The following is a 24,729-nucleotide window of genomic DNA, read 5'->3' on the forward strand; positions in this document are numbered from 1 at the left end:
TTAAGAAAATTCAGCCTGAGGCCTCCTTCAGTCCTCATGCACTGACAGATCCTGTGATGCCCTGCCCCATGCACAGATTTCCATGGTAACAGAAAGCCTGTCTGGAAGGAGGGGAGCAGGGCACTGCAGCGCCAGTCAATGTGCCAGGGCTGCAAGAGGCTCTGCGCTGGATTTTCTTAATCTTCAGGTGCTGTTGTTGTTACTGACCTGGAGTTGGCGCTGCTAGCGAAGCAGAGCTGCAACTTGGAGTTGAGTAGGGTGGAGGGGAGTGCCCCGAGAGGAGGATTTGGACAGGAGGGATTGTCTCCCCCTCCACTCTGCAGGGAGCAGGGGAGGATAACTTCCCCTCCCCCATTGCCTATGGGCACATGCAACCTTAATCCAGTTCTGTGATAAAGGGAGTGTAAATCTCGAAAGCTAGGCAAGAAATATATGGTTAGTCCAATATCACCTTATATTTTTTGTGGTCATATTATGTCATCAAGAAAACCTCTTTAATATTTTATAGTTTTATGTTGTCCTAAATCTATGCTCAGCCTCAAACAAAAAAGGTCATATTAGGTGATTTACATTACACAGCCCCCCCCCCTCCCCCTCCAAAATGAAATTACACCACCATGTCCTCCGCAGTTAAATTTTAAGAATCTTTTCTGTGATAATTATAATCCATAGACACGCGAGCTGCAGGACGCCAGACTCCCATAAAATAATAGAGAATGGTGTGTTAAGCGCTTTTCAGGACTTTTTCATGGTATATACAGTTCAGCTTGTCCAATTAAGTTTGTCCCAGTTCCTGGTCAGAGGCATTTCCTAATTAAGAGCATGGCCTGAACAAAAAAAAAAGGTCACAGTTCTGCAACCACATGCAAAAGCCATGTGCAACCTCCGACATTCTATGGAGCGGGTCAGCTTTTCTGGGGAAAAAAAAATAAAATAAATCTACGTGTCAAGAGAGACACGAGGCGATCCCAGCCTCAAACTGCAAATAAACAGTCTGCACGTACGGCTGCCCAGTTTTCTTCTCGTGGTTCAGGAACCAGTCCTGTGGTTTTGCGCCACCTCCACGCGCTTTGCCCGAGCTCGGGACCTCGCAAGCCACCGGCACGGCCCGCGGAGGAGCAGCGGCGAGCCAGAGGGAACCTAACGCGAACCAGATGCGGGAGGCTTCGGCCCTTCCCATTGGCCGGTGTTGGGGTAACGCGGCCAATGCCTGGCCTGGGAATGGGCTAGGCCCGCCTCGCGCGGACTGCAGGGGGGTTTCAGGTCAGTGCTGGGAAGGTCCCAGGCTGGAATTCCACGAGCTGGGGCGGCCGCACCAGGACGTGCTCGGCTTTCCTGGGACCTTTTTTTTTTTTTTTTAATTATTATTCGTTCTCTAACCAGGGGAATCATGCGGGAAAGAGGAGCTCCTCTGGTGCTCTGCTTGCACTGGCTGATGGGTTTCGGGGCTGCTGTTGGCCGGCGAGAGTTGTTCCCCTATGGGGAGCACCGAGGGGATCTGCTGCTCCTGGAAGGCGACGATGAAACCTCCGAAGTGGTGACGCTGAAGCAACCTTTATTTTTCTATGAAGCCCCGTTTAGTCACCTCTATGTAAGTGCTCAGTCTCCAAGCCCCTTCAGTTCCCACAGCCTGCCTTCTCCTTCGCTAGTGTCCAGTGTCTGCCGTGCCCTGGCTGTAAAATTTAACCATTGATGTGTTGGAGGGGACTCCCAAGCGGCCCTTTATGAAATTGTTTCCTATCTCAGAGGGAAGCAAAGTTGGTGAGAAGCCCTTGCTAAGCACATCGTTGAGTTTCTTATGAGACGATTGTGTAGTCAGTTTGGGATGAATTCTTCTCATTAGACTTATTCAGTACTTTGGTCTATAAATGTTCCTAGCTGCTTTTTCTAATAGTCTGGGAGAGAGGAAGGGGCTCCGAATGCAGATTATTTGCATAGATTTTTTTTTTTTTGCATGCATCTTTGAATAGTTTTTGGCGGCTCGGTGCTGTTAGATATTATTTTTGTAGTTTGCATAAAGCAGTGTGTTAGCCGTCTTTTTGCTCTCTCCGATTCCCTTGAAGGAGATGGTGCTAATTTGCTTTCAGTTCTTCTGAGTGCCATCCATCCTGTGTGTGGCTTTCGCGGGGAAGGGCAGCCTTGGCTTTTCCTGTAGATCCAGCAGTCTGTACTGCTCTTCCTTTTAGCCTGCACGCCTCCTGCTCAGACTGCTGACACCTCTCGGAAGGCATATTCTTTGGACTGGGCTTCGGATTTAGTTTATTTATCTGAGCTCCGGAAAAGAACCCCTTGAGGCAGGAGCTCCGCAGAAGACACGTGCAATGGGAGCAGCAAAGAACTGAGTTAACAGAGAAAAGCCGATTTAAGCTGTATGATGGTTGTAGAAGTGCAGAGAAAGTCCAAATGTTAAGTTTGTGGCCTTGCATTCTGGCCTGGTGTTGTATTATTATCTAATAAACTAGCGTAAATACCTGTCAAAAATGATTGGGGTGGGAGGGGGAATCCATTTAAACAACTTGTGCAAATGAATGAATTTGAATGTTTTACAAAATCAGCAACACCATGTCCATCAATCCACAGCTCTGCACCTCCTCAATGCCGTCCTCACTGAGTCTATTGTTGTCTACTTTTTCAGCTTGTCGTCTTTCCATGTCAGCTCTTCCGCGACATCCTCTTTGCTTATTTGTTTCATGTCCTCTTAATCTTTCCGTGCTTCCCGCATTCTGTACTCATCAATCATCTTGATTGTCGTTTGCTCCACTGAGAGCAATTATCAAAACTAATTCTACATGCATGAATACATTGGCAGTCTTCAGAATGGCTGGAAGTATGCAGCTTTCCCACAACACGTGCACTTTTAGACATAGTTAGAAGTTGTGACAAATAGGAAGAAAATCATTCAGTTAAGGGTCATTTTTGGTGGCATACCAAAAGTAGATACCAAGGAAACACAATTAGTCAGCAAATGTCCCAAACATTCAGTGAAAATATGTTTGGTTTTTTTTGAAGGGTTGACAGACAAGTGACCAACACATAAATAAAGCAAATTAATTATATAGATAGCTTGCTATGAGCGTACTTATACCGTACACAAGATAATTCACATGGTTACAACTGGGTGAATTTATCAATAGATAAAGAAGGCAAGTGCCTGTGGGCAGCCACCTTAGTGGAGCAATAGTCCTGCTGTGAGAGTCACTTGTTTTGCATCATCAAATGTGGCAATGCGCCATACTGTGGGAGAGAGGGGGGCAGGGCCATTCAGCTGCCCATGTGCTTCAGGGTAGCCAGGAGTATAAATCCACCACTGGTTACAATCAGGCCAATACTGTAAAGTGCGCTTAGCTGAGCACACTGTTTTACCCACAGTTGGATGTGCGTTTTCGATGCGCGTCCTCTACCCCTTATACAGTAAGGGGTTTAGCGCGGCCAACCCACCCCAAAACTAATAGCGCTCATCACATGAAAATGCATGTTGATGAGGCTATTAGTCATTCGCCCGGGATATCGAAAAAAATTGTGTGGCCAATCCGCACATTTTATGCTCAGAAATTAACGCCTGCCCAAGGGCAGGCGCTAATTTCTGAGCTTCCTAAAAAAAAGTGTACAGAAAAGCAGAAAATACTGCGTTTCTGTACATCCTCCGACTTAATATCGTAGTGATATTAAGTCAGAAGAACCAACAAGTTAAAAAAAAAAATGTGCCAGCCGGTCCGTCAGGAAAACGGACACTCAATTTTACGAGCATCCATTTTCCTAACCCATGGCTGTGAACTGGTAAGGAAAACAGATACTCATAAAATTGAGCATCTGCTTTCCTAACCCGCAGACAGCTGACCTCTCCTGGGTTTCCGCTGCTAAGGAGGTGCTAAGGGCGCGCTATTGTCCCCAGCGCCTCCTTTTAAGCACGACCCCTCATTTACATACAGTATCGCGCGTGCCCATTTTCCCGCGGACCTTACAATATCGGCCTGAATGTGCCTAAAAGAGCTTGCAAGCCAAGTCTGAGCACAGGAGGAGTGAAGTGGCATGCTCTGACGATCACCAGCTTGTTGCTTTCTGCCCTAAACACTACACTTCACTAACTGTACCAGAAAAACACTGGAGCTACAACTCTGATAGAATTACAGAGAACAAAGAAGTTGTGGTCACCTGGGATATTCTCATTCCAGCTGATGATAATGCTAGACAACCAGTCATAGAAGGCAAACCAAGAATGGAAGTCTTGTGCCTAGTGACTATTCTGCACTATGCATAGAGAGACGGCGAATCATCAGGTACCGAGAGATACAATCAGAGACCAAGAAAATGTGGCAGAAAGATACATGGATAGAGACAGTTGTATTGGGGGCTGCTAGCCTGTGCAGCTTGCAGTTAACCTGTATATCTTATGAGCTCCGGAAGAAAGCTGTTCGGCACAACACAAGTATTAAGAATAGCACGAGCAGTAAATTTGAGAGGTCACAATCATATCCAGGCGAGTAAGGTTCATTCTTGTCATGGTATTTGATAATTAGCAACAAAGTTTAAGAAACAATATAGAAAAGTTCCAGAAAGATTTTTTTTGTGGTGAAATCCTATTACTTTTTAAATGTGCTCAAGTGTAGTAGCAGTGGCTTATAAGATCACCATCTCATATTTTTCCCCCTGTGCTTTAGGTCGGGACCAATGGAATTATCTCCACCCAGGACTTTCCCCGGGAGACTCAGTACGTGGACGATGGGTTTCCCACGGATTTTCCGGCTATTGCTCCTTTCCTGTCAGATATAGACACTAGCAATGGGAAGGGAAAGATCTACTACCGTCAGGACAACTCTGATGCTGTTCTTGCCAGGGCCGCTGTAGAGATTCGGAGAGGGTTCCCGCGAGCTTCCTTTCACCCTACCAATGTGTTCCTGGTCACCTGGGATAGTGTGGGGGCCTATGAGGAAGTGACGCGCCTGTCAGCACCATCCAATCGGGTAAGGCCGTGGTAAAGTTGATTTAGGGAATAGCCACTGCTATTACTGGCATCAGTAGCATGGGATCTGTTTAGTGTTTGGGTACTTGCCAGGTACTTGTAGCCTGGATTGGCCACTGTTGGAAACAGGGTGCTGGGCTTGATGGGACCCTCGGTCTGACCCAGCATGGCAACTTCTTATGTTCTTATGTTTTTAAAGAGAAGCATCGCTCTCAAGCATGGACATCCATTTTTGTGAGCCTGAGAGGGATGTGATTCACAAAAGGGTGTAGGGAGAGAGGGGAATGTGGGCTTGCTGAGTCACTAATGGAAAATTGAAGGGGGTGGGGAGGCAGCGGAGGGCTTTGCTTGCTTTTCCTTGTTCTGTTTCCTCCGGGAGCTCTCTTTCAATAGGTTATTGATTCATACCCTGTGCATTAGGGATTCCCCCCTTTTTTAGTTTTGAATGACGGAAACTTGTGCAACTGGAATAAAAATTGTAAGTGGAGGCTGATGCTTCTTTTGAGAAGTTGGCTGTAGGAGATTGCAGGACAAAATGTGGATGCATTAAATGAATAGTGAATATTTTCAAGCATTCTGCATTCTGGCCACACGTCCCTTTGATTAAACAGTACAGCACTATTCAGCATCTGGAAAAGAACTGTCACAGAGCTCAGTATTGACAAGGAAAGAATAGCTATCAACATAAGTATGTTGTCAAAAGCAAGACTTAGGTAAAATTGCTTCTGAGATTACTTTTCTATTCCCTGTGGATGCTGGGGAGCAATATTTTGCCAATAACGAGTAAGTATGGATGTTTTATATTTTAGTCTTGGGGGAATTCTGCGTTACTGCAGAGCGCAGAATTTGCGCAGAATTGCCCTTGCTATGCAGAATTTGGCAATTCTGAGCAGAAAATGGCAGAGGAGACCCCGGCATGCTGCGAGCGGAGCGCATCCCACTTGCTGCGAAGATTAAGGCCCAGGCATGCCGTGAGCGGAGCGCGCGCCACCTGCGGTGAAGATGAAGGCCCCAGTGAGGCCTAGAGAGAGCAGGGGGTGAGTGGGGGTTTGTAAGGGTGAGCAGGGGGGGTGCTTGAGTGTGGATGCCAGAGAGAAAGAACCTGTGTGAGGCGATTGTGAAGGAGTGCGTATGTTTGTGAGAGATTGGGAGCTGGTGTGTATGAAAAAGGGATTGTGTGTATGTGAGGGTGCTTGTTTGTTTGTGAGAGAGCAAGCCTGTGTGAAGGGATTGTGTATGTGTGAGAGAGAGCCTGAGTGAAGGGTTGTGTGAGAGAGAGACATAGGTAGCCTGTGTGAGGATGTATGCGTGAGAGTAAGTGTTAGGCTTTCGGGGTGTGAACCCTTGGTCCAGCGAAGGATGGATGTCCGATCGCTGGTTGGCGAGGCCTGGACCAGGACTCTCACGGAAGGGACGGCAGGGAGATCTGGATGCAGGCGCCTCCTGCAGGTCGTATGGTCCAGATGGCTGGTGCCTCCAGTAGGTCGTAGAATCAAGGTGGATGTCCTCCGCAGGCCGTGGAGAGTAAAGCTGAGCTGGCGCCTCCAGCAGGTTTTGGAATCAAAAGTCTATGTCCTCTGCAAGCCGTGAAGAGTAAAGCTGAGCTGGTGCCTCCAGCAGGTCGTGGAATCAAAGATGGACAGTTCAGAATAATGGAAGTGGAGGAAAATCCGAACCAGTCCAAGGGTCAAGATCCAAAGAGTACCTCACAGCCGATCCAGGGGTCAGAAACCAGAGAAAACTCCACAGCCGGTCCCGAGGTCAGAAGCCAACGAATACGCCACAGCCGGTCCAGGGGTCAGAAGCCAGAGAATACGCCACAGTCGGTCCAGGGATCAGAAGCCAGAGAATATGCCACAGCTGGTCCAGGGATCAGAAGCCAGAGAATACGCCACAGCCGGTCCAGGGATCAGAAGCCAGTGAATATGCCAAAACCAGTCCAGGGATCGGGAGCCACAGGTCAGGATCAGGAACCACGAGCAGGAACAGACCAGGAGCCGAGAGGAAGTCAAGGCAAGGTCTGAGGTGCAGAACTTGCCTTTAAATAGCTCCCACCAGCTGGCACTCTGGAAGCGGGCCAATCCCGTCACAGGAGGCTTCCTACAGCGAATCCCCGGCCTTGATGTAAACCCCAGAAGGGGGCGGAGCCAGCAAGCCGGAAGAGGAGCAGATATGCCGCGGCCATGTTGTGCCGCGGACCGCAGCCCCGGCCCCAAGACCCAGCACAACTCTAAGGCAAACGCGGCGGTCTGCCGCGCTGGTAAGCGGCGGTTCCCGGTTGCGGCAAGCCGCGACCGCGGCTCCTAACAGTACCCCCTCCTTTAGGCCTCCCTCTAGAAGGCTTGGGCTTCTCGGGATGAACAGTATGGAAGGTCTTGAAAAGATCTTTATCCAAGATATTTGTAGCTGGTTCCCGGGAATTTTCCTCCGGTCCGAAACCCTCCCAGGCAAGAAGGTACTCCCATTTACGTCCTCGTTTGCGCACATCCAGGACTTCTCGAACTTGGTAAATGGTATCTTCTTCAGCCCTTACCATCGGAGAAACAGGTGTCTTACGAGAGGGCCAGGTGAGAAGTACAGGCTTCAAAAGTGATACGTGAAATGAATTATGAATGCGAAGTGTGGAGGGTAGTTGTAATTGATAAGTCACAGGACCTAATTGTCTTATCACCGAAAAGGGACCAATGTATCGAGGAGCCAATCTCATGGAGGGAACCCATAAACGAAAGTGTCTGGTACTTAGCAACACTTTGTCTCCTGGATGGAATCGTGGTGCCGGCCGTCTGTGCCGATCCGCAAACCTCTTAGCAGTATTGGCTGCCCTTCGTAACATTTGTTGCGTGTGGTTCCATAGTTGTTTTAGTTGTAGAGCCGTGAACTGGGCCGCTGGAGAGGCAACTGGCAAGGGTAATGGTATCGGTGGAGCGGGTTGCTGTCCATAAATGATTTTAAAAGGAGAAGCCCCCGTAGACGTGCAAGTGTGAAAATTGTGGGAGAACTCAGCCCAAGGCAGCAAGGCCGCCCAGTCATCTTGTCGAGAATTAACGTAAGTTCGTAGAAATTGTTTTAAGGACCGGTTAGTCCTCTCTGACTGCCCGTTGGCTTGGGGGTGAAACGCCGTGGTGAAATCTAGAGTAATATGAAATTTAGTGCAAAGGCTCCGCCAGTATTTCGCAGTGAACTGTGATCCACGGTCAGAGGTAATGTGCTGTGGAATACCATGGAGACGAAAAATGTGTAACATGAAGAGATGAGCCAAACATGGAGCACATGGAAGAGTGGGTAGAGGTGTAAAATGAGCCATTTTTGAGAATCGATCCACCACAACCCAAATGACCATATGTCCTTCTGAAGGCGGCAGATCAACAATAAAGTCCGTGGAAATGTGAGACCAAGGTTTGGTAGGTACCGGAAGAGGTTGTAATAGCCCCCCAAGACTTCCCTGTAGGATCCTTATGTTGCGCGCATGTAGGACAGGAATATACATAAGCGCGAATGTCCTTACGCATTCCTGGCCACCAATAGTGACTCTGCTGAAGGGCAAGAGTTTGTCTCTGTACAGAATGCCCAGCTACCTGGGAATCATGTCCCCATTTCAATACTTTGTTGCGAAGTCTTTGAGGTACCACCGTCTTGCCAACAGGAACTGTGAAAGTTGCAGAGAGAATGATGCGAGCAGGATCGATGATGTTTTGAACGGGCTCTAAGACGTCGTCGCTGACAAAAGATCGTGATAATGCATCCGCTTTAATGTTCTTGCTGGCGGGTCGATATCTAATTTCAAAATCGAAACGGGTAAAAAAAAGTGCCCAGCGGGCTTGGCGTGGATTGAGTCTTTGAGCTTGCTGTAAATATATTAGGTTTTTATGGTCCGTAAAAACCGTGATCGTATGTTGAGACCCCTCCAGCCACTGTCACCATTCCTTGAAAGCAAGTTTAATGGCAAGTAACTCTTGATCGCCTATAGAGTAATTGCGCTCAGCAGGTGAGAATTTCTTCGAAAAGTAAGAGCAGGGATGAAACTTGCCAGAAGCAGAAATTTGACTTAATACCGCACCTACAGTGGACGCATCATCCTCAACAATGAAGGGATGTCTGGGATCTGGGTGATGCAGACAAGGTTGTCGTAAAAAGGAGTCTTTCAGGGTTTGAAATGCCTAAATAGCTTCCACTGGCCAAGATTTAGTATTCGCTCCATTACGAGTGAGTGCAGTAAGTGGTGCCGCGAGCTTAGAAAAATCCTTGATGAAACTGCGGTAATAGTTGGCGAAACCAAGAAACCTCTGCAGTGCACGTAGACCAGTTGGTTGAGGCCAGTTCTGTATACATTTTAATTTAGCCGGATCCATCTGAAATCCTTGTTTAGAGATATATCCTAAGAAGGGTACAGATTCAGTCTCAAAAACACATTTTTCCAATTTATCATATAAATTATTCTCTCGTAAACGTTGCAAAATCTGTAGAACATGTTGACGGTGAGCTGGTAAGTCTGTAGAGAAAATTAATATATCCTCTAAGTAAACCACCACACAGATGTAGAGTAGATCCCTGAAGATTTCGTTGATGAAGTGTTGGAAGACGGCTGGAGCATTAGTTAAGCCAAACGGCATAACTAAGTATTCGTAGTGTCCGTCCCTTGTATTAAAAGCCGTCTTCCATTCGTCACCCTCACGAATCCGAACCAGATTATAGGCTCCATGTAAGTCCAGTTTAGAAAAAATTCGGGCTCCTTGTAATCGGTCAAATAACTCTGCGATGAGGGGTAGTGGGTATCTGTCCTTGATGGTTATAGCATTGAGCCCCCTAAAATCAATGCAAGGTCGTAATGTCCCATCTTTTTTCTTGACAAAAAAAAATCCGGCCCCTGCCGGGGAGGTAGATCTTCATATGAAGCCTTTTTGCAAGTTATCTTGGATATATTCAGACATGGCTAAAGTCTCTGAAATGGATAAAGGATATGTTCTCCCTCGAGGCGGTGTATATCCCGGAATCAAATTGATAGCACAGTCAAACTCCCGGTGAGGAGGTAAGATATCCGCAGCCTCCTTGGAGAATACATCCGCAAATTGTTCATATTGAGGGGGTAATTTCCCTAGGCCAGAGGTACAAATGAAACTGTGTATATGCTGTCATTTTTAAACAGGTTCCCAGACAATTGGATCCCCACTGCTTCAGTTTTAAAGTAGTCCAATCAAATTGAGGATTATGATGCTGTAGCCACGGAATGCCAAGGACCACTGGATGAATGGCTTTTTTGAGTACATAAAACGTAATTTGTTCCCGGTGGTCAGGTGCAATATGACAATCCAGAGGTTCAGTCTGGTGTGTAATGGTCCCTGGGAGAGGATCCCCGTGAATAGATGAGACGACTAATGGTTTAAGACAAGGTCGGGTAGGAATCCGTAGTTGTTCGATTATTTCTTGCAGGATAAATTCTCCGCCGGCACCGGAATCCACAAGGGCCAAGGTGGTAAATGTATGTCCATTAACTGTGAGGGTGACAGGTAGCGTAAGTGGGGGAGCTGGAGATGTAAGACCTAGGGTTACTCCCCCCATGGACCCTAGGCTTTGGAGTTTCCCGGTCGAATAGGGCAGCTGGCAATCCGATGACCGGAACCCCCACAATACAAACAAAGTCCTTCTCTACGTTGTCTCTGACGTTCCGCAGGAGACAGGGGACCTCTGCCGAGTTGCATGGGTTCCTCAGTAGTGGTCTCGTTAGGATGTACTTCTTGGTTATTTGTGGAAGGCGGAGGTCGAGTATAGGAGCTGGTCAGGCGTCGTCTAATTCCCAGATTCTCCCGAGCTCTCTCTTGAATTCGTCGGTCAATCCTGGTAGCTAACTCGATGAGTGAGTTTAAGGAAGTAGGAAGTTCCCTGGCCGCCAATTCATCCTTGATTTTAGTAGATAGGCCCTCCAAATAAATTGTGCGGAGGGTTGCATCTTCCCACTGAAGCTCCGTCGCCAGAGTTCGGAATTCAATATTGTAATCCATAAGAGGTCGTCCTCCTTGACGAAGGTGTAGGAGGATGGACCCCGCGACTGCCTTCTTCCCTGGTTCTTCAAACACCAACCGAAACAATTCCAGAAAGCGAGAGAAATCCTGTAGTACTGGATCAGCATTCTGCCACAGAGCCGATCCCCATGCTAGGGCTTTGCCATCCAACAAAGATAATATATAGGTGGTTCTGGTTATATCATCTGGGAAGAGAGAGGATTGTAAATGAAAATGCATGTTGCATTGGTCCAGAAATCCTACACATAAGTGTGGGTCTCCAGCATACCGAGGTGGAACTGGCAAAGGTATAACCGGACGAGGAAGTCCTTGCAGCATATGTGTAGCAGGTGCAGTCGGTGGGCTGACTGCAGGCGGACTAATGTGCGTAGCAACCACAGCGTCTAATCGAGCATTAAGTCGTTCAATGGAAGTGGCCATGGTTTCTAACATACTCTGTTGTTCAACTATCTTCTGTGCCAGACCGGGAATTGCTCGTAATGCCGATGCCTCTGCCGGGTCCATGGCCTTGACTTACTGTTAGGCTTTCGGGGTGTGAACCCTTGGTCCAGCGAAGGATGGATGTCCGATCGCTGGTTGGCGAGGCCTGGACCAGGACTCTCACGGAAGGGACGGCAGGGAGATCTGGATGCAGGCACCTCCTGCAGGTTGTATGGTCCAGATGGCTGGTGCCTCCAGCAGGTCGTAGAATCAAGGTGGATGTCCTCCGCAGGCCGTGGAGAGTAAAGCTGAGCTGGCGTCTCCAGCAGGTCGTGGAATCAAAAGTCGATGTCCTCAGCAGGCCGTGGAGAATAAAGCTGAGCTGGTGCCTCCAGCAGGTCGTGGAATCAAAAGTCGATGTCCTCAGCAGGCCGTGGAGAGTAAAGCTGAGCTGGCGCCTCCAGCAGGTCGTGGGATCAAAGATGGACAGTTCAGAATAATGGAAGTGGAGGAAAATCCGAACCAGTCCAAGGGTCAAGATCCAAAGAGTACCTCACAGCCGATCCAGGGGTCAGAAACCAGAGAAAACTCCACAGCCGGTCCCGAGGTCAGAAGCCAACGAATACGCCACAGCCGGTCCAGGGGTCAGAAGCCAGAGAATACGCCACAGCCGGTCCAGGGATCAGAAGCCAGTGAATATGCCAAAACCAGTCCAGGGATCGGGAGCCACAGGTCAGGATCAGGAACCACGAGCAGGAACAGACCAGGAGCCGAGAGGAAGTCAAGGCAAGGTCTGAGGTGCAGAACTTGCCTTTAAATAGCTCCCACCAGCTGGCACTCTGGAAGCGGGCCAATCCCGTCACAGGAGGCTTCCTACAGCAAATCCCCGGCCTTCATGTAAGCCCCAGAAGGGGGCGGAGCCAGCAAGCCGGAAGAGGAGCAGAAACGCCGCGGCCATGTTGTACCGCGGCCCCGGACCCAAGACCCAGCACAACTCTAAGGCAAACGCGGGGGTCTGCCGCGCTGGTAAGCGGCGGTTCAAGGTCGCGGCTTGCCGCGACCGGGAACCTCCGCTTTCTCCGATTTTAGACGTTTGACTTGTCAATAGTTAATTTTATTCCTGTTCATATAATCTTGTTTGAACCAATGAGAAACAATGGAAAATTATTGTCTCCTAATGCAGACACAGTTCACATATCTGGAAATAGTTTATTTATTTATTTATTTATTTTTAACTTTTATATACCGATCTTCTTGTAAAGAATACAAATCAAACCGGTTTACAGTGGAACTAAATAACTTCGCATGGGAGCTTACATGGAACCAAAAAACATAGAATAAATTGCATTGATAACTTTGCATGTTATCAATAATATCAAATAGTTGATAATAATCAATAATAATAATCAATAATATCAAATAGTTGATAGTTATCAAATAGTTGATGTGATGCAGTGCTTTTGGTTCTTAGGTTTCCTTTCCTGCCTGTAGAAGATTGAAAGAATCCCAGCTTTTTTTGTTGCTGATATTGTCTTAATTTGAAAGTAGCAGATAAACACCGAGTTTAATAGGCTTTTATATACTTACCACTACCTACCATATAAGGCACTGGAGGCAAATAATAAAAAGAAAAAAGAAATACTACTGAAAGAATTCAGTACATTTTCAGTTCTCTGTTCTGATTGACTAATTGGCATCTAAAATAAATCAAAGGCAACATGTAGCTGCTCTATCGCTGCCAGACTGTATTTACTATAAATTATTTGAAAACTCTGTTTGTGTAAATTCAACAATTCAAAAATTACTTAATTAACCTACAATGTGTGGAACAAAATTTCAGAAACACTTTGCACAAACACTTGAAAAAATGTTTGAAAAAATATTTTTATGGAGAAGGTGGAAGTTTCATATATAGTGTAGGCGACTCCGCACCAATCAATAATTGGTTATAATCATCAACCCCCACCACCTCCAATAAAACAAAACTTTTTTTTGAAAAATTTTTTGTAAATTGAAATTGTAATCCCAAAACAATTCAAAAACATCCACGGAGGTGTAAATGTTTACCTTTCCTCTAGAAAGGACCTAATATGATCTTATGAAAATGTCCAATAAGCTTAAGGCGGGTCCATAATAGACTTCCCTGTAAATGTTGGTGAATCCTCAAGCATTTGAAATCTGATCCCTCATTGGAGGTGGTGGGGGTTGATGATTATAACCAATTATTGATTGGTGCGGAGTCGCCTACACTATATATGAAACTTCCACCTTCTCCATAAAAATATTTTTTCAAACATTTTTTCAAGTGTTTGTGCAAAGTGTTTCTGAAATTTTGTTCCACACATTGTAGGTTAATTAAGTAATTTTTGAATTGTTGAATTTACACAAACATTAATGGCTATTAATCAAGTTTACTTAGGGAATAGCCACTCTATAAATTGCATCAGTAGCATGGGATCTTCTTAGTGTTTGTGTAATTGCCAGGTTCTTGTGGCCTGGTTTGGCCTCTGTTGGAAACAGGATGCTGGGCTTGATGGACCCTTGGTCTGACCCAGCATGGCTATTTCTTATGTTCTGCTGCCACTTGCAGATCAGGCTTTGGACCAGCCATGAGAGGAAGGGTGGGCTGAGTGTGCAAAGGCCAGTGAAGACTGTCTCTGCTTCTCACTCTCTCACCACTGAACCTACCCAAGAGAAAAATGTTGCCCTACTTCTCATTCACTTTTGGCCCGGGGCCCAAAGGAAAATGTTGCTGCTGACCCTGGCCAAAGGGATGTTTGGAGAAGGAGCTGTTGGAAAGGAGAGATCAGATGCAAGATAGGTTTAAGGGTTGGATCAGTGGGAGAGGGATTGGCTGTAGAAGGTGAGGGGAGGAATTTCAGAAGATGCAAGAGAGGAGCTGTGGGTAAGAGGGTATAAGAACATAAGAACATGCCATACTGGGTCAGACCAAGGGTCCATCCAGCCCAGCAGGTAATGGACTTCTCCTCCAAGAACTTATCCAATCCTTTTTTAAACCCAGCTATACTAACTGCACTAATCACATCCTCTGGCAACAAATTCCAGAGTTTAACTGTGCGTTGAGTAAAAAAGAACTTTCTCCGATTAGTTTTAAATGTGCCCCATGCTAACTTCATGGAGTGCCCCCTAGTCTTTCTATTATCCGAAAGAGTAAATAACTGATTCACATCTACCCATATCAGTTGGAGGGGATGAGAGCAAAGAGTTGGAGGGGCAAAGGAATGGGGTGAGAGGGAGGGAATGACAGAGGAACAATTGGGGGTTATGCAAATGACTTGGAGGTGAGAGGTTCAGCTAGGAGGATGTGAAAAGGGCTGGAGAGGGTGAGAGAGACAGAGGATGGGCTGGGAAGGTGAGAAGAGCTGGAAGATGTATGAGGGAATCAGCTGGAGTGGCAGAAGTTGTGAGAGGATGTCCTCTGGAGGGGAGTGGAGGTTAAGGGAAAGCATCGGTGGAGAATCAGTTGGAATGAGGGGATGGCAATTGTTGCAGATGGACCTCACCCCCGCTCCTCTGGCTTGGGCATCCTCTGGGGTCACATGAATTTTCAAGTGGTAAAATAGGGTCACATTGGCAAAAAGTTTGGGAAGCCCTGATCTAGAGTGTCCACCTTGTTGCAGATCTTAGCATCATCTGCAAAAAGGCAAACCTTTCCTGCTTATCGGTTTGTAATAACATTTTTGAAAGCCTCTGTCTTATTGTTCAACCGGTTTCTAACCCGGTTAATCACCTCAGGACCCACCCATAGACTTGGCTGAGAGGTTTTATACATAGGAGAGAACTGCTGATAGTGGATCTTTCTTAAAATGGCCTTGTGGATGCCTTTGTTAAAATGCTTTTATTTCCTTCCTGGACTCAAATTTAGGTAGCTGCGTGCTTTGTTTGTCTTGATGAAGTTCTGCTGGTTCAGAACGCCTTGTATGTGGGTGGCCCCTCTTGGTATTGCTAAAACATTCTGAATGTACATCCGAGGCTATAAAGAGTTTTACCGAAAATCAAAACAGGTTATCACTGACAGGGAGACGAATAACAGACTGTATAAAGGATTAAAGAATGTATTTCTGTGTCTTTAAGCCATAAGTATTTTTGGAAGTTATGTTAACAGGAACTTTTATGTTTGTAAATTGCAACAAAACTGCTTGAAGTGGTCCTATGCTGATAAATCAATATATAAAATAGAAACGAGCTAGTTATGCTCTGTTTGCTGGTTAAACAAATACTTTTATTACTTGTTGGGTTACTGCACAGTGAGAATGGACAAAGATCCTTTTTAATTATGGAGAGAATTAAAAGTAGGCACAGAATATCAGTCTAGTGTGCCCATACAAAATGCATCTTTCTTCCTTTACTTCAAAGGTTGGTTATCTTCACTTTTTCCTCATTCTCTAGCCTGCTTAACTCTTCAGTTTTCTAGGAAATATTTTGTTCTATGGGCGCATGCTCTAGTTTTAATCACCCATGATAAGCAAATGGAACTCATTTTCTTTCCTAGTCTTCAGTGTTGGTATATCAGATCTCCTGTTAACCCACGCCCTACTCCTTAGTAGCACAGTCCTCCCAAGCAGGGACTATAGCAACATATATTGGCCAGTTAGCACTAACTGTGTTTCCCTCATGATCAAATCGTTTCAGAGCTAAGGAATGAAATGAAAAGCTGTGATTAAAATGTTTCATTTGTAATTCCTTGTGTTTATGTTGCATTATCAGTTTGGTGTCCATGGCGGAGAGAAACACATCCTGGCAACAAGGGTTAAGGAAATTAATTCGCTTCAGTCTAAAAGTATTAACAGAATCTACGGGCGCTCCTATTCCGATCCTAAAATGACTAGTTGTACGGTTGTTGACAAAACTGAACAACCTAAATGGCTCAAAACTCCAAAAGACACACTAAAAATCAAATACAAGCACCCCATTGAGGCCCCTTGGATGTAAACCACCTAAAAACCAATATCCACCATTGTTCCCTTGTCAACAGCAATGATGGGAGATTGCCTCCTCTGTGACAGGAATAACTTTAATCAATAAAAAAAAAAAGGTTAAATAATCAATTAACTGTGCTGCTGCTTCCCAGGAATCTACCAGCGGAGCATCGTTCTGCTTATTCCTTAAACAACTCATATTCAATCATTTGTGCTTTGAATAGTCCACTTTTAGACCCTGAGTAGATGGATCAGGATTAGTTGGACCAAGACTGGTATTATAGGATAGCTGATTGGTTGATACTGTTAGTTTATCTGGGATAATAAAAGGCAGAGTTGTTCTGAGACTGGCTCAGTTAAGTCATCTGATTTGACTCGGTTGCCTTATAAAAGGACATTTAGATGGTGGCATCGCCATTCTCCTTGTTTTGGATGGTGGAAAGTAGGGATGTGCAGCCAAATAGTTTTAGCTTTGTCTTTTCATGTCAGGCTTTTTTGTTTCGATTTGTTTTGTTAATTTTTAGTGTGCAGTATGTCACAGACGTGGCGTGGTTGACGCAGCCTAGCGGGCGAACTTACTAGGCCCGCACCGAGAGCAGGTGGACTTGCTCTTACTAAGGCTGGTACCAGGGTCATTTGGTTGAGCTGGTCTTGCTGCTGCTGGACATGGAGATCCAAGCTTGAAATAGCCTGAGCCGGGGACAGGTCCACCGAGCCCATGGCCTCAGCAAACTGTCACAGATGTGAGCCCTTGGGCTGTGGCGTGGTTGATGCGTGCGCACGCCTATGGGGAACTCAGGGAGAGGTGGCGTGCCGGCTTCATTGGCAGTGTTCTGGGGGTGAGTACGGCCATCATGTTACATAGTAATTTCCAGTTAGTGCGCACTAAATTGAAATAATGTGCTCTAATTGGAAAAAAAACCCTGTAAAAATGCTGCACATTGCTAGTGGAAAGGATGAAAGTCTTTGATTGTAGTAGCTGATAGTACTAGCGACTCCGGTTTACAGAAGTCGATAAGAACTGGGTGTTCCTTTGAGGTAAATTTATTTTGACTGATGTGGATAGGGAATGTGAAACAATGGGATTCCTGTGTGTGTGTTGGTATTGCAGGTTGTCCTGCATAATCTGGTTCTAGGTGGTGAACATACAGGCTTAATGATGGTGGTTAAGTGGCAACAGTTGGGTAATTATGATGCTTTAAAGTTTTTGTATTAAACTTGAGGTTTGATGAGTGATCTAGCCCTTTTATTGTGTAGCAGAGATTTTTTATTTTATTTTATTTTTATTGAATTTTTAACACAAAAACACAAGTATTCCTTGTACCAGTAAATATGACAAGATTTGTAATATAAACAATCATGAAATATGCAAAATGATATTTTAAATTCCCTTATAAATATTGCCTCATTAATTAATAGGAAATAGAGCAGGACAAGGTTTAACATATGTGATTACAACAAGAAACATGGTCATACCTAATTAATCCTGAATTTACACCCCCCAAACAAAATTATGCCGAGCCTACACATGGAGAACATTAGGAATGGGAGTCCAAGAATACCCGTAATTGAGAGGGTTCAAAAAATATGGAATTAGAATTTTGGTATTTTAGCAGACATTTACAAGGAAATCTAAAATCAAATTTTGCGCCTTTACTTAAGACTTCAGATTTCATAGAAAGAAATGTCCTCCTGCGTTCTTGGGTTGACCTGGTAATGTCAGGGAAAATCCACATTTTTTGGCCGTAGAATAACTGATGATGATTCTAGAAAAAAAATTTCAACAGAGAATTTCTCTCGGATAAGAAGGCAGACGTTATCAACAAAGTGGCTCTGTTCTGAATAGCCATCTCTTGAGACAGTTCCAATATTTCGGATGCATTTATAGGTGAAACAGGTTCAGAATCCTTAGGTATTGATTTTGGTAAAAAATAAGCCTTTGTTATCATTGGAACAGCTTCTGATGGAAATAAGAATGGGGCGGATTTTAAAAGCCCTACGCGCGTAAATCCAGAGGATGTACGCGCGAAGGGGGGGTTTACACGCGCCGGGCCTATTTTAAAAAGGCCCGGAGATGCACGTAAAGTCCCGGGACGTGTGTAAGTCTCGGGGCTTGCAAAAAGGAGCAGGGCGGTCCGGGAGCGGGGCCAGAGGCCTCTGACACAGCAGACATTGCCGCTGTGTCAGGGGATCTTGTGCCGGCAGGCTGCCAGCACGCTCAACTTGTGCCTGCCCATAGGCAGGCGCAAAAGGTAAGACAAGGGTCGGGGGGGGGTTTAGAGTAGGACTGGGGGGGAAAGGTTAGGGGAAGGGGTGGGAAGGTCAGGCTAGGGGGGAGGGAACGGGGGAAGGCAGCACAGCTCGGCGCATGCAAGGTGCACAATTGTGCATCCCCTTGCGCGCGCCAACCCCTGATTTTATAACTTGCGCGCGCAAGTTATAAAATCAGGTGTACATGTGTGTGCGCCGGGTAGTGTGCGCACCCTTTTAAAATCTATCCCAATCTGCACTAAATAGCTCTTAAATAGTTCCTTAGGAGAAAGCAACCTTACGTAAGGAAAATTTAATATTCTCAAATTTAAGATTCTTAAAGCACTTTCCATGTTTTCTATTTTCTTAGAAGAAACAATAAGTTAGAAATTCTTATGTCCATCTCAGTTACTTTAGTAGCCAATAATCCAACTTGCTTTTCTGTAACCAGAACTCGCCAATTACTGTCCAGAATTACAGCCATTAAAGAAGTAATAGCTTTCTCAATAGAAATTAAGCAGTCCAAACAGACTCCAAAGTTATCCCTTTCGGTTTCTCAAATAATAATGTTAACAACGGGCATACCTGCACATTCCCATCTCCTTCACCCATGGGGCCGCTTCTACCTTCAATAAACTCAGGCAATTTTAAAACAGGAGAGAGGCCCGTGGAATCTGTTTCAGGCGGATTCACCGAAGGAAAGACCAAAATGGTTTCCCTTCTTGGTGCCTTAAAGATATTAACATCTTTTGATCTAAGTTCAGAAATATCCAAAATCGATGAAGCTGGAGGTGGAGGCACTCTCAGCTCACCGGGGCTTAAGGGTATTACTTCAGCCAACGGAGGCGACGATCGCTCCGCATCAGTCTCCATAGCGGCTCTCCCCTCCTGCATCTCTAATAGGGGTGCAGTGAAGAAAGTCTCTATCCGAAGTTGTAATTGCTCGGGAACGGGAGAGGAGCTTGAAATCTCCCTCAACTGAGCTCTCCTCTTTGTATGAGGCATTTGAAATAAATTAGAAGAAAATCTAAGAAACGTCTTCAACGTGAAGGTCAGGCGGTGGCCATCTTGTCCTCTTTGTGTAGCAAAGATTTTGAATGAGCCCTGCAGTGTTGGGATGTGAAACTTCCCTTGATGCATCTAGTTGGCAAAACATAGTCAGTGTTGGAAAAGTAGAGGTCGGACATAAAGCTCCACTCCAACCTTGAAGAATCTGGCAGATGGCCAAATCAAGCTATAAATAAAACTGATTGTATTTTGAAGAAAACTAATAAATAGGTAAACTGAAAGTAAAGTACAGGCTTAATGGACTTGACCTTGTCTTTTTTTATAGATCTATCAGGAACTCTTCATCAGCGAGCAAGTTCACAACTGTTATGTGTGCATTTGGTCTGTGTAATATGTGAATGAGAGTTTATGTACTGTTTTATGTTTGATTAACTTATATATGTACGTATTTGAATGTATTCAACACTTATGGTATAAATGTAGGTAATGAATTTATTCTGTTGGAGATGTTTCAAACTAAGGGGAAGCCAATTCTGGTCCTCAAGAGCTACATACAGTCCTGGTTTTCAGGCTTTCCACAATAAATATGCATGAGATAAATTTGCATGCACTGTCCCCATTGTATGCAAATTATTCATTGTGGATATCCTGAAAATTGGGCCTGTTTATGACTCTTGAGGACCAGGGTCTGCCACCCCTGAGATAGGTTATGAACAGAGTTTTTCAAATTGTATTTTTGGGGGCTAACCAAATTAATATTTTGTACCAAATTGTCTTAAAGTTTATAAATATATTTAGTAGGGGCAGGTTTTGAGATCTCTTCTCTTTTTAAGAAAAGTCCCAGTTGATGTGGGAGTTGGTTGCATTACAGTACATGCTATGCTTACTGCTTCTGTAAACATTTTTAAAATGTAAATTAGTTGAGTGCTTAGTGGTTAGTGATACAGCTAAGTATTTCAATTTGTTGAGATTAGCTGAGGGTAAAGCTCTTTTAATCTAGGGCTTTGTTGTGATCACCCACACAGCAGGAAGGAATTTGTTTTTACCCTTGGAACAGCTGTCTTCAACTCCACAGAGTCAGACATTTGCCTGGTAGAAACTCCCCAGAACACAGATGTATGATCTTCACGTTGAAGAAGTGCCCCTCCGGCTCCTTTCTTAGATTTTTTTCCTAATTTATTTCAAATGCCTCATACAAAGATGCTGTGGCAAGGAGAAACAGCATTTATTAATAAAAGCACATTTCTCCATTGTTTTGGAGCTTTTTTTTTTTTTATCCTAGGTGCACAGAGCTTGGTTGCATTCTTAATTCCTTCTCCATTGAGAACTCTGGCAGGAACACAGTTCTCCAGTAGACTGAGGGGAGCGTCGGGGCACTGCCAGGGAAGGAACAAATACATCCTGTGGCACCCAGCAAGCACCACATCCATAGAATGAATAACTTGTTTGCTAAAAAGAAATGTTTGAATTTTGGGAGTGTGTAGGTCTTTTATTTTAGCAAGGTGGGGGCAATTGTCAAAGGGATTAGCGCAGGTAACTGGGTGTTTACCCATGGAAAATGTCCCTTTTGGAAATTGCCCCTCCCCTGTATGTGAGTAAGGGTACATGTGCTATGCGCAGCACACCCCCCCACTCCACACGTGCCCGCCTCCAGTTCAAGCATGACACAAATGAATATGAAAATCTCAACAAGATGAATTGGCAGTAAAGGCCGCAGCTTTATTAAGATAAGAATTAATTAAAACACGTACCTGAGCCATGGTAATGGATCCTGGGGCTATGCCCCCAATTTGCTATCCGCTGAGAAATCAAGCAAGGCAATGATCTTCCTCTGCCGGCCCCCCTGCCTTGATACTAAGCAAGGGGGACACATGTCCATTGCCACGCTCCTCTATTTGCCGTAAAAGAGTTTCCTTGCCAGCCGACAGCTGGCCTGTTACAGTGTCGAAAACACCCGCACTACCAATCAGAGCTTGCCTTTGCCTCAGGTACCTCCCCTTGCTGCGACAATATAAACAATGACAAGTTCTCGGCTAGCTAACATTGCGTATTGTCTGTCAAATGAAGAAAAAAAAAAAAGAACGTATACAAGGATATGCGGACGCTATCTAACATCCTTTGACTGGCTGCCTAACAATATTAAGGAAACTTAGACCCAAACCTACCTTCTGGACCCCGAATTTAAAGGGTTTGCGCTGTCATCAGCCATGCCCGGCTTTCCCCTCTTCCCACATCTTCAGGGGCAGCTAGTGCTTCCAATGGCATCGCCTGTGTGCCGCCACCACGTCGACACGCTGGGAGGAGAAAAGGGTGGTGGAGAGGCCGGAGCCATCATGGGGGAGGGGGGCCCCAGTGAGACCCAGCCTGGTACCTAGTTAGTCGCAGGCTCTAACCATGAGTTGGGGGCCCACACAATAATGCTGGGAGCTGGGACTAAAACCCATGTCTGATCCTAGCCACCCCTCCTTCCATCCATGCCCAAGCAAGGCAGCGATCTCTCTCTGCCGTCGTCCCCAACTTGCTACCAAGCAAGGGGGCCACACATCCTTGGCGTAACCATGCCCCTCCATTCTCCATAAAGGCCTTCCTTTGCCAGCCGATAGCTGGCCCATTACCATATTGACAACACTCACTCCACCAATCAGAGCTTGCCATCAGCTCAGATACTCACCATAACCATAGGGATTTCCTTGCCTCGTGCTCCCATTAACTCTCCTCAGGGGCCAGCACCCCAAAACAGACCATCCAAGGCTTCCTGCAGTGCATTGTTAAAGATGTCATAACCAATATCAGATAGGTGTATCCAGTCAGGTATATATATGCCATCACATGTCACATCTGCCCAACCATGCTTATTGTGCCGCCCGCCCAACCTTTGAGTCCACTCGCCAATCTGTCAGTTCACCTTTTTTCGACCCCCTCCCGCAGAGCATCACCCCATTTGGGGCACTGGATAATGTTTGACCATAATAAATAGGTGTTCGGCACCACAAAGCTAGTTCAGCAAGGTCAGTCTTGAACCACTTGATTAAATGTTTGCAGGAAAGGCTGTCCAAATCATTACCCCTGAGATTTATTTTTAAGGCACTGGGGGGAGCTGACAAATCTCTCTGGTGACACAGAAGGGGTAAAAGCTAGTTCCAATGCATATCCCACTTGCCCATCCAGTCTATGTGCACACCTGAAAGGGCCAAGCTTAAGTGTGGTCCTTAAGGTTGATTGCTTGCCCTCCTAGCTGCCCATTGGATGAAAGAGTGTCTGACGATCCATATGATCTGATGAAACTGTGAATCATCTGTAACGATATTTAAGCATCATAAGTGATTTCCCTCGCCTGGTCAAGCCTCATATATGCATTGGCTGCAGAGGACCTCCACCATCCTGTTTGCCTTATTGTGTCTATCTGTAATCCTGCCTGCACTGTGCTGGTTGTGGCTCCAATTCTAAATGAGTGATACGTGAATTTACTGGAACTCAGATCCAATTTGTCTATCACCAGCCAGAGAAGACTGAGAATTGGTATCGGGTGAGTGGGATCCTGTTGTCATGAATTAACAAATGTGCCCCACCCGCAGGATGAATGGCCAAGTAACTCTCCCTGTTCTTAACTGGACAGGTGACCGAGGAGTCAGTGCATTTAAAGAGAGTGCGGCCTCCGACCTGCCTGATCAGTCTTGGACCTGTGTACCTGTATGCAAGTTGACAAGGATGTACATGTCCTGTACTTCAGCAAGATGCCATTGAAGCCCACATCACATTTGGATGAGGCCACAAACTTGCTTATTCACAGTGCTCCAAAAAAGGCCTACGAGAAAGGCAAGTGACATAAGCAGGTTTCAAATGCTGAAGCGCATATGGTTAGCAATAGTATGAATAATTTCACCAGCAGGTTGTGTGTGATCGGGGGACTAGAGTCATTCTTCAGTTTGCCTTTTCTGGCCTAGCCTGCCAGCATCTTTCTCACAGCGTGCCTTTCTGAAAAAGGCTAATCTGGCTAGGTGTTTGATAACTGAGCCCCTGGAGGCTCTCGAATCCTTAGCCGAGGAAACATATTTGATAATCAAATCCTCTAGTATGAAGCTGGCAACCCAGACAAGCTTAGATAGAAATTCCTTCATATGTTCATACCTCCTGCAGTACGTCGATCACATGGCAGAGGCTAATGATCCCTTTATGCGTCCTCTGGTGGTCGGAAACCAATCTTTCATAGTTGGTCCAGGGCTGAGTTTCTTGTCTCTTCCACTGTGGGTACATGTTTGTGAAATAATTCCCACTTAGCACGGGATAAGGCATCTGCATGAAGTGCTTGAATGGTGGTATTGATGCACAAACTGACCAGCACCACCTCTCTTAGCAATTTGGCTATGCGCAGGCACCTAGCGTATTGATAATTCAGTACATGCACCACTGCTTAATTGTTGCACCAAAATAAAATTTGCTTATTCTGCAGCTTATCCTGCCCGAGCACTAATGCCACCAGTATGGGGGACAATTTGAGGAATGTAACATTCCGGGTAAATCCTGCCTCCACCCATGTGTCTGGCCAAGGTGTGGCGGACCATGCACCCTGACAATAAACTCAGAAACCCCATCTTCCTGAGGTGTCAGAGTGTATGTCCAGGTCCCGACTGGAAAGTGGGGGCTCCTGGCATACTGATACACCATTGAAGTCGGCCGAGAAGGATACCCAAATGGTAGTGTCAATGCGCTTAGGCCTTGATATCCTAATAAAGTGAAGAGGCCTGTATACACTCAAAGTTGCCGCAGCCAGTCTCCTCAGGAAGATCCTCCCCATAGGAATCACTCTACAGGTGAAATTCAAGCTGCCCACGATGGATTGTAATGTGTGGAGTGTAAGCTTCTTGGCTCTCCCGGCTTGGTTCAACATATCACGCGACTTAGACACTTTATCCTCTGGCAGTCTGGATATCATCTTTTCAATCTCGATGCCCAAAAAGTGCATACTGGTGGAGGAGCCCTCAGTCTTTTCATGTGCCAGAGGGACGTGTTGTGAGCGTGAAGAATGCCTGATGCCTGTGAGGGCCACCTGCCATCTGCAAAAATTCCAGGTGGTCTCACTCATTGTAATGGAATGCCAATGCTGTTGGCTTTGCACTCCCGGGGAGGCTCTGCT

General features: G+C 45.7%; 1 protein-coding gene across 1 annotated transcript in view; it reads left to right on the forward strand.

The window, feature by feature from the left end:
- The first annotated feature begins 1,350 nt into the window (after window positions 1-1,350).
- Window positions 1,351-24,729, forward strand: part of NID2 (nidogen 2) — a 117,240-nt gene continuing 93,861 nt past the window's right edge. Inside the window, exons 1-2 of the mRNA XM_029598330.1 lie at window positions 1,351-1,591; window positions 4,659-4,961. Of these exons, the coding sequence (XP_029454190.1) occupies window positions 1,391-1,591; window positions 4,659-4,961 (504 nt within the window). The 5' untranslated portion in view covers window positions 1,351-1,390. The remainder of the gene's footprint in view (window positions 1,592-4,658; window positions 4,962-24,729) is intronic.

Source organism: Rhinatrema bivittatum, chromosome 4 (genome assembly GCF_901001135.1).
Source record: "Rhinatrema bivittatum chromosome 4, aRhiBiv1.1, whole genome shotgun sequence".
Classification (NCBI taxonomy): Eukaryota; Metazoa; Chordata; class Amphibia; order Gymnophiona; family Rhinatrematidae; genus Rhinatrema; species Rhinatrema bivittatum.